This window comes from Sinocyclocheilus rhinocerous, unplaced genomic scaffold (assembly GCF_001515625.1).
Source record: "Sinocyclocheilus rhinocerous isolate Xijiao unplaced genomic scaffold, SAMN03320098_v1.1 scaffold1496, whole genome shotgun sequence".
NCBI classification, from domain to species: domain Eukaryota; kingdom Metazoa; phylum Chordata; class Actinopteri; order Cypriniformes; family Cyprinidae; genus Sinocyclocheilus; species Sinocyclocheilus rhinocerous.
In genome coordinates, this window is record NW_015644664.1 from 636,715 (window position 1) to 645,774 (window position 9,060).

At 33.5% G+C, this 9,060-nt stretch overlaps 1 protein-coding gene across 1 annotated transcript in view; it reads left to right on the forward strand.

Moving 5' to 3' along the window:
• atp9a (ATPase phospholipid transporting 9A) overlaps positions 1-9,060 on the forward strand; it is a 54,279-nt gene that overhangs the window by 8,548 nt on the left and 36,671 nt on the right. Inside the window, exons 6-12 of the mRNA XM_016576613.1 lie at positions 976-1,027; positions 2,882-2,976; positions 4,309-4,389; positions 4,473-4,548; positions 5,363-5,439; positions 5,539-5,699; positions 6,482-6,624. Of these exons, the coding sequence (XP_016432099.1) occupies positions 976-1,027; positions 2,882-2,976; positions 4,309-4,389; positions 4,473-4,548; positions 5,363-5,439; positions 5,539-5,699; positions 6,482-6,624 (685 nt within the window). The remainder of the gene's footprint in view (positions 1-975; positions 1,028-2,881; positions 2,977-4,308; positions 4,390-4,472; positions 4,549-5,362; positions 5,440-5,538; positions 5,700-6,481; positions 6,625-9,060) is intronic.

A 9,060-nucleotide genomic window follows, 5' to 3' on the forward strand; every position in this document is an offset into this window, starting at 1 on the left:
GAAATATATATATATATATATATATATACACACACACATATACATACATACACACATCTCAGCATTTGGAATTTATCTTTTTTTAATTAGGTTACTGTTATTATACTGTTATTAATGCAGTATTTTTACTATATTACAAAAAATTACTTCAATATCATGACTTCTAGAGACTTCTAAAATCTAGAATTTATTTTGTTATACATATATTTCAAATTAGGTTTCTATTGCTTTTAATACTGTTAATACTTGTTTACTGTATTACATTAACACAAAATATTGAAAAAGAATGCATAAATCAAACAATTTTTTTCATTATGCTAATGAAAATTAGGAGAAAGATGTGCTTGATTGTCATGAACATACTGAAAAAATTCAACATATATCAATATAATATAATATTTCTTTTTAATTTTGAGGGGTGAATTGTCACAGATTTTGTAGTATTTGAATTATTCAGACTTGATAAATCAATTATGTCAGCAGCTTTCTGGTTGTATTTCACCTTCAATGTAATATGTTTGATCTTCTAACCCTAATCTGTGGAAAATCCAATTGGGTTTAATATTTAGAGCTTGCATGTGGGTTATGGGTTACATATATTAAAAGCCTAATTGATTAAAAGCGTAGCCCACGTTTGAGATACCGAAGTCCTGTCCGATGTTTTGAAACATCTGCCGAGTTTAATAGTGTGGCGAATTCCTCTTCTAATAACTACAAACAGAGCTGGGAGTGAAGCGGGGGTCAGGCCGGGTGGAACGGGCGGTCAGAGCTGCCACGGGGCACCACCCAGTGATTTGCTGCGGGCCGTTCTCTTAAAACCAGCCGAATACTGGTAATTGAGTAGATTAAAGCCAAACTGAACTCATACAACTAAACCAAGGTGACTGCTGCTGACGACATGCTTGAGTCTGTGCCTTTACTTTTTATCTTTTACCTTGTTTTTCTCTCTTTCAATCCCTATCTCTCCCTTTATAGAATCAGCGTGTTCCTGCTGACATGATCTTCCTAAGGACCTCTGAAAGAAATGGTAAACATCTGTCGGTCATTCATCCAAATTTCCCAAACAAAAGGGCAGGGGAAATGACATGGCCGCGAGGGCAACTGCATGTAGATGGAGGGATTAGCCTGAACCTCAGACATTTAATGATCTACGCTGAAATTGCCCAGAAAGATGGCATGCAATGTGATTTTTGAAATTCTCTTTAAAACACTGACTGCTTTAGGTTAGTGTGACCAGACGTGCCAGTTTCCAGTGTCCTGTTCATGCTTGTTTAAAAAACATTATATGATTGGATACAATGTGTAGTTTTAGAAAAAATATTACCTTATTGAACAAAACAATTAAAAACAATCACAAACAGACTTTACGGACAGAACATATTTTTATATTTATATAATTTGTAAATATGTATTTATATATATTGATTTATATTTATATAGTAAAAAAAAGCCCCATAGTTATTACTTACCAGTTTCTATTTTCATCTTTATTTTTAGTTTTAGAAAAAAAGAAAAAAAACATCACAAGCAAACTTTATATTTATATTATTTGTATATTTTTATATTGTTTTATATTTATATAGCAAAAAAGGCCCCATAGTTATCACTTACCAGTTTCTAAAATTTAATTTGATCTTTATTTTGTTTTAGAATAAAAAAATGAACTCATTAAACAAGACAATTAAAAACAATCACAAACAAACTTTACTGACAGAACATATATTTCTATTATTTATTTCTATATATTTATTTTTATATTGCTTTATATTTATATAGTAAAAACAACTCCGTAGTTATTACTTACCAGTTTCTTAAATTTATTCCGTTAGATTCATGCAGTAATTATTTAGATGATTAACATATTACCAATTTATTTTGACATCATTGTCGACACGTAATTTCATAAGTGTGCTGACGACTAAATATCATTTAGAGTATGATGTTTCATACTTCATCACTTTACTACATTTACCATAATCACAAATCTAGTGTATTTCACACTGATAAGTTGACTTTTGAACTAGAAATCTGTTCACCTCACAGTAGATCCTGTGTTGAGACTGATGCGATCTTGAATGACAATCTTTTTGTCTTTCAAATTTCAAGGTAGCCAGAAGGAAAATCAAGGCATGCAAAGTAGCTAAAAATTTAAAGATGAGACACTGCAAACAAATTTAAAGTGCCATCAGGAACGAACAAAGACAATGATACATCTGAATAAGCAAATCGGGTAAAGCTTTAATGTGTAGTTTTGTTGCTAAGATAAAAACACTCAAATACAACTTTTTAGTCTCCATTTTTGTAGGTTTTGGAAAAATGAGTAGCTACTAATTTGTCTAAATAGATCCGATGAGCTTTTTTCAGTGCTGGAATTCCGCCTGGCTGAGATTTCCTTTTTGGGAGGTGGAAGTTGCCAGTAGTGCTTGATGTGTTAGTGTTACGGGAAGGGAAGCATTGTTATCTGCCCCACAGATGGACACCATTAGGCAATTATTAAGAGTCCAGGGTTGAATGGAAGAGCAACATATCTTTAAATGAGTGGGGGCTGGGTGGGTGACACGCTCTAATGGCAGCACTAGCTTTAGGCTTACTGGAGTTGTTTGCATGACTAGCACTTCAGTTTTGCTGGCGAGCACATTTGATCAGTTTAGACACTGCATGCGGTGGGTAAAAGGTACTATATAAGCTATTCAGTAAAACAGAAACATGTCTTTTTGAGTCCCACTGCCCTCTGGAGTTCACCAGAAAGACATTACAATAAAATGTTCTGTTTCAAATGTTTCCAGAAACAATGATTAGGGATATCAAACTGACTTTTTTTATATCCTAAAATATTTAGATGTATATTTAGACATTTTTCCCCCTGTTTTTCATCATAAAGGCTCCTGTTTTCTGAGGACTGATCAGTTGGATGGAGAAACTGATTGGAAACTGCGCCTCCCTGTGGCCTGTACACAGAGACTTCCTACCGCTGCTGTGAGTTTAGTCCATGATTCGTTTATGTTATTAAAAGTCATAAAAGAGCATTGGATTTACTTGGGTTTTTGCATACATTCATCACACAGTAAGATCTGATCTTTAGCTAGTTCACAATTGCAGACAAAGACATATTTTCAAACAAGTGTTGCACTAACCTAACAATGGTATTTTTTGTTTTATTGAAAGTCAAAATCAACTTTAATGTCATTTGTTTGCATGTAATAGTATATAGGTAATAAAGTATATTAATATACAGTGGGTACGGAAAGTATTCAGACCCCCTTAAATTTTTCACTCTTTGTTATATTGCAGCCATTTGCTAAAATCATTTAAGTTAATTTTTTTTCCTCATTAATGTACACACAGCACCCCATATTGACAGAAAAACACAGAATTGTTGACATCTTTGCAGATTTATTAAAAAAGAAAAACTGAAAAATGCTCAGTATTTAGTAGAAGCACCCATTTGATCTAATACAGCCATGAGTCTTTTTGGAAAAGATGCAACAAGTTTTTCACACCTGGAATTGGGGATCCTCTGCCATTCCTCCTTGCAAGTACCCACTGTATATACTATATAGTATAAGTATATAAATATATACTTTATATAATTAATATATAAATATATAAAATATATGAAGTATTTATATATACTTAATAAGTGAATATAATGTAAAATGCAATTTTGAAATTATGTAAACAGTCATAGTGTAGGGCGGAAAAAGTACCACATTCACACATTTTGAGTATTCACAAAAAGCATTACCTTCACTGCAAAAAATGCTTTTCTTACTTAGTTTTTTTTGTCTTGTTTCCAGCCAAAATATCTAAAAATTCTTAAATCAAGAAGGGTTTTCTAGACAAGTAAAAATTATTGTCTTGTTTTCAGAAAAAACATGTAGAAAATTAAGTGAGTTTTTGCCTGAAACAAGCTAAATAATCTTGTTTTCTGTTTGAAATAAGATTATTTTGCTTGTTCTAAGCAAAAACTCACTTAATTTTGACTTGTTTTTTTCTGAAAACAAGACAATAATTTGTACTTATCTAGAAAATCCTTCTTGATTTAAGAATTTTTTTATATTTTGGCTGAAAACAAGACAAAAAAACTAAGTAAGAAAAGCATTTTTTGCAGTGTTGAACAAAAGGAATTGCAGAACCTGACATTAAGAATTGTTGACTATAAATATTATCCATAAAAGCCTTAATTTTCATCATTACAGTGTTTGCTGGTATTATTGTGGAGGCTAATCATGGAAGTTAAATTTGTTTTGAATGCTATTTCATGTTGTCATAAATGGCTTAAAGAAGTTGTTTTCTACATTTCCTCAGGATCTACTGCAGATCAGGTCATTTGTTTATGCTGAAGAACCGAACATTGACATCCATAACTTCATCGGTACCTTCACTAGAGTGAGTGCACATCTCATCGCTCGTTGTTTGAGAACTGACTAAACTCTCATTGCATGACATGCTTTTTGTTTTGCATCTGACAGGAAGATGGAGACCCTCCAGTTAATGAAAGTCTGAGCATTGAGAACACTCTCTGGGCGAGCACTGTCATTGCTTCTGGTAAACAGCAGAAAATAATGTCTTACAAGCAGAAAAATATTAATAATTAATAATATATATCAATCACAGATTTGAATGGAAATCCAAGTGAACTATGCATTGTTAACAGAAGCTTGCATTACTGTCTTATTTGATTAGTTTAAAGATACTATTAAACTACTAAATGTAATAATGAATGTGGTTGATTAAATTAATATGAATATATTCACCAGTTGATTAGATTCCAATAAGTACATTAATTTACTGGACTTGCAGTTTTTTAATATTTCGAGTGAATGCAATCACTAATAATACAACAAAAAACTGATATTAAAAACAATAGGGAATAATAGAATTTTGAAATTGGAAAAACATAAAGTAATCATTTATTACATTGAAAATGTAAAGCGTATAATCAGGAACACAATTGTGTTTTTTCAGCAAAGTAGAATTATACGTTTTTTTTTTGTTGTTGTTGCTAGTATATCACCATTGCCATGTGCATGAGGGACCAGAACCGCAATTTCAGAGATTATGCACAAAAATATTTACAGTTGTACTTTTACTGTCACTGACACTAATTACATAAACTACGTCATGATTATTGGTGGGTTTTCACTGAAGCAACAACAAAAAATGCTGCAAATATTTCTGTGATTTTTGAGAAAAGCTGAGGCAAATTCAGCCATTTTTGGCTGCAAAAAATAAAAAACAAAACGTCCTGCAAAATTCCGGTCAGACTCAAAGTGGCTTAATGCTTCTCAGCCATTCCTTTTTTTAAGCTGAGAAAAGCTTGTTGGATATTCCTCTTAAATGTTTTGTTCTCTAATCCAAGGCACAGTGGTTGGGGTGGTGATTTACACCGGTAAAGAGCTGCGCAGTGTAATGAACACCTCCAACCCAAGACACAAGGTAAAATTAGCAGTATCCTAAAGTCAACATAAATTTAGACCAAGTCCAAAACTTTGAAATCTGTGTCACACTCCTATTGTATGTGATGTGCTGTTGCAGATCGGCCTGTTTGACCTGGAAGTGAACTGTCTGACTAAGATCCTGTTTGGTGCTCTGGTGGTGGTGTCTCTGGTCATGGTGGCTCTGCAGCACTTCGCTGGACGCTGGTATCTCCAGATCTTCCGCTTCCTTCTGCTCTTCTCCAACATCGTCCCCATCAGGTAGGAGTTATTCTCCTCTATATGTCAGCTTAAAGTCTACAGCTGTCAATAATTTTAGATCATACTAGACTAGAAACCCAATACCCCGTGCAGCACTTCTTTTGCATTCTTTATTTCGAGGAATTTTAGATCATACTTTGATATCTCTCATGCTGAATGTCCAGTAAAGCTTAAATGATTAATCAACTTACATTTGACATTTTATGACTACCAAACTGTACAAATTGTAATACATATTGAGCAAGAGTTTCAAATGCTTGCAAGATTTTTTGATCCCATTCCTGTATAATTTCTAGTACTCTCTCCTAAAAGTGGCTGAAAAGCCAATAATGGGATGCTCCAATGTATCGGCCAATAATTGGTATCAGCCGATATAAAGCAGCTGCATTATCGGCCTTCAGCCAATTGGTTAAAAACAGTCAGTGATTAGGGCCAATTATATGCTGTCAATCAAAAATTATGTTATTATAAAAACTACCTTATGTGCAGTTGAGTTGTATACAAATTCAGTTTTTATTTGAGTGTAATTATTATATCTGAAAATAAATCAGTTAAAGCAGTGAAATATAGTAGTTTGTGCTCTGTTGTCAATTTTAACCTCTGATATTATAGTAATGTACCAAATGAGAAGGCTCCCTTATAGCTTACAGCATTAGTAGGGAGAGATATATATCGATAAATTATCGGTATAGGCAGATGTTATTCTGAATAATCAGTATTGGCAGAGAAACTTAGTATTGGTGCATCCTTAATGTCTAGCACTTGTTATGCTTTATTTTCAGTTTGCGTGTGAATTTGGACATGGGCAAAATGGTGTTCAGTTGGATGATCAAGAAAGACTCTAAAATCCCCGGGACAGTAGTCCGAGCCAGTACCTTCCCAGAGCAGCTGGGCCGGATCTCTTATCTGCTCACAGACAAAACTGGTATGATTTCATTTAACTGTAAAAGCTTGTGTAAAATCTGCTTTTTTGCTAACAAAGCGACAAAAGGTGACAGATTTTAGTTGGATTTTTAACATATTTAACTTCAGTTACAACGTATGCTACCATTCAAAAGTTTGGGATCAGTTTTTGTTTATTTTTTGTAATGAATTAATATTTTCATTCAGAAAAGATGCATTAAATCGATCAAAAGTGACAGATTTATAATGTTACAAAAAAAATCCTATTTCTAATGAATGCTGTTCCTTTGGAACTTCTTTATTCATCAAAATAATCCTGAAAAAATGAATCACAGTTTCCACGAAAATATGAAGCAGCACAACTGTTTTCAACATTGATAATAATCAGAAATGTTTCTTGAGCAGCAAATCAGTATATCAGAATGATTTCTGAAGGATCATGTGACACTGAAGACTGGAGTAATGATGCTGAAAATTCAGCTTTGATCACAGGAATAAATTACATTTCACAATGTGTTCAGTAGGTATTATAAATTGTAATAATATTTCATAATATTACTGTTTTTATTGTATTTTTAATTGGTGAGCATAAGAGACTTCTTTCAAAAACATTAAAACAAAAATTGTACCGAGCCCAAACATTTGAACAGTAGTGCGTTTTAGAGTAAAGCAGAATATACTGTGGGAAATATTTGGCTGGATTGTGGAAATTATTGGTTTAATATATTGTTTTAATATTGTTTATTAGCAGCACCCTAGCAACCATCAGAACATCTTAGCAACCACATCACAACAGAGCCAATCACCACTCATGTATTTTCTTTAGAAAAAGTCTAGTTACCTTTATATAAGGGGAAGTTAATTGTAAAAATGAACATTTTTATGTGACTCGGGAGAAAAGGTAAAAGGAAGTCATGGCTTTGACAGTTAAATTTACGCTCCTTAATGCAAAGGGCTTTTCTGAATGAGCCAAAGCAGAAATAAGAGCGTTGTGCTGGTGTGTTTGAGAGTTGATAGTGTTGAAGCGTTTTTAAAAGTTTCTCACAGGTAGCTGAGGCTCTTACCATGGGGCTTAAACTTGTGTGCCGAGAGCGCAGACATGCCACTTATTACAGCCTTAAATCAGAGATGAGCTGAAGGTTCTCATCCTCGCACACTTACGGCACAGAGTCAGCCAGCGCTACCTTTCAAATTTATGCATTCGACTGCCTGTAAAATTACAGCCTGTTTCCCACACGGACGCTGATGTAGCTTGACTGAGCCAGTGAATAAAGGGGGTCAGAGGTCATCGTAATGTAAGGGGTAGACCAGCGACGCCTGACTGAAATACTACCGAGAGGCTCTGTTTAAGAGCGGCCGACACGAGAGGTGTCAGGAAACGAACCCAAGGCTCTTTGTCATTAACAAGCCATTAGTGTTTATATTGTTTAGTTTGAGTTTTTTGGCTACAGGAAGTGCATGTCGATCAGGGGAGGTTGTTAGAGGCTGACTGTTCCTTTCACAGATATTGCTCTTTTATTGGCTATGTTTGAATTCGAATACTAGTGTATTGCATACTGTACTGTATACTGCCTACTGATTAAAAATAGTTTATAAGATAATTGCTGTAACTACATTTTACAGCCAAAACATGTTGTGGTGTATTAGTAAGAAGGTCTAGGCTGAAAGATTGTACGTTCGAACCCAACTACAACCATTGGAACCCGGTGTTATTTTAGTGTAATTGAGATACTATACAGTTTTATTAATATTTTGAACGAAGTTTTTATTTATTTTTTTCATTTTCATAAAAATTTTAATTAAAGGTTCATTTAGTTGTTTTTGTCATTTTAGGAGTTTTGCTTCTTTTTTTTTAAATGTCTATATAGTTTGATTTCATTTTTATGTCCATTTTAGTTATTTTAGTACATAAGTTTAACTAAAATAAAATATGAAATGTTTCCTAAAAGTTTAAAATAAGAAATGTTTCCTAAAAGTTTAAAATGAGAAATGTTGACTAGAAGTTTGTTTTTATAGTTTGTTATTTCAGTAATTCCGTTACTCCGTTTATTTTACTGTTTATTTTAAGCTTATAACTTAATAACGTTAAGTAACTAAAATGTGTTTTTTTAATGGTTTTAGATTTAGTTAACTACAATTACCCTGTTGTGACCTTGATCTAGACATTTGAGCTGTACCTGTAAATGTTACCAGTAGGGCTGCACGATGTATCGAAATATCGCAAATGCAAATATCGCAATATGCATATCGCAAGGGAGTGCGATATCTGAATCATTTTAATAATAGGCTACTTAAATCAAAATGTTGCAAAAGGTCAAAGTTTTAGTTCGACGCATATAGCAGAGAATTGCTTGACGTTAAAAAGAGTTAAGTGCAATAAGTTGCAGAAAACAACTCTTTGCCGTCTCGTCTTGCTGTCTGACTCACACCTGAAGCGCGCGCACAAGCCGCATCTCGC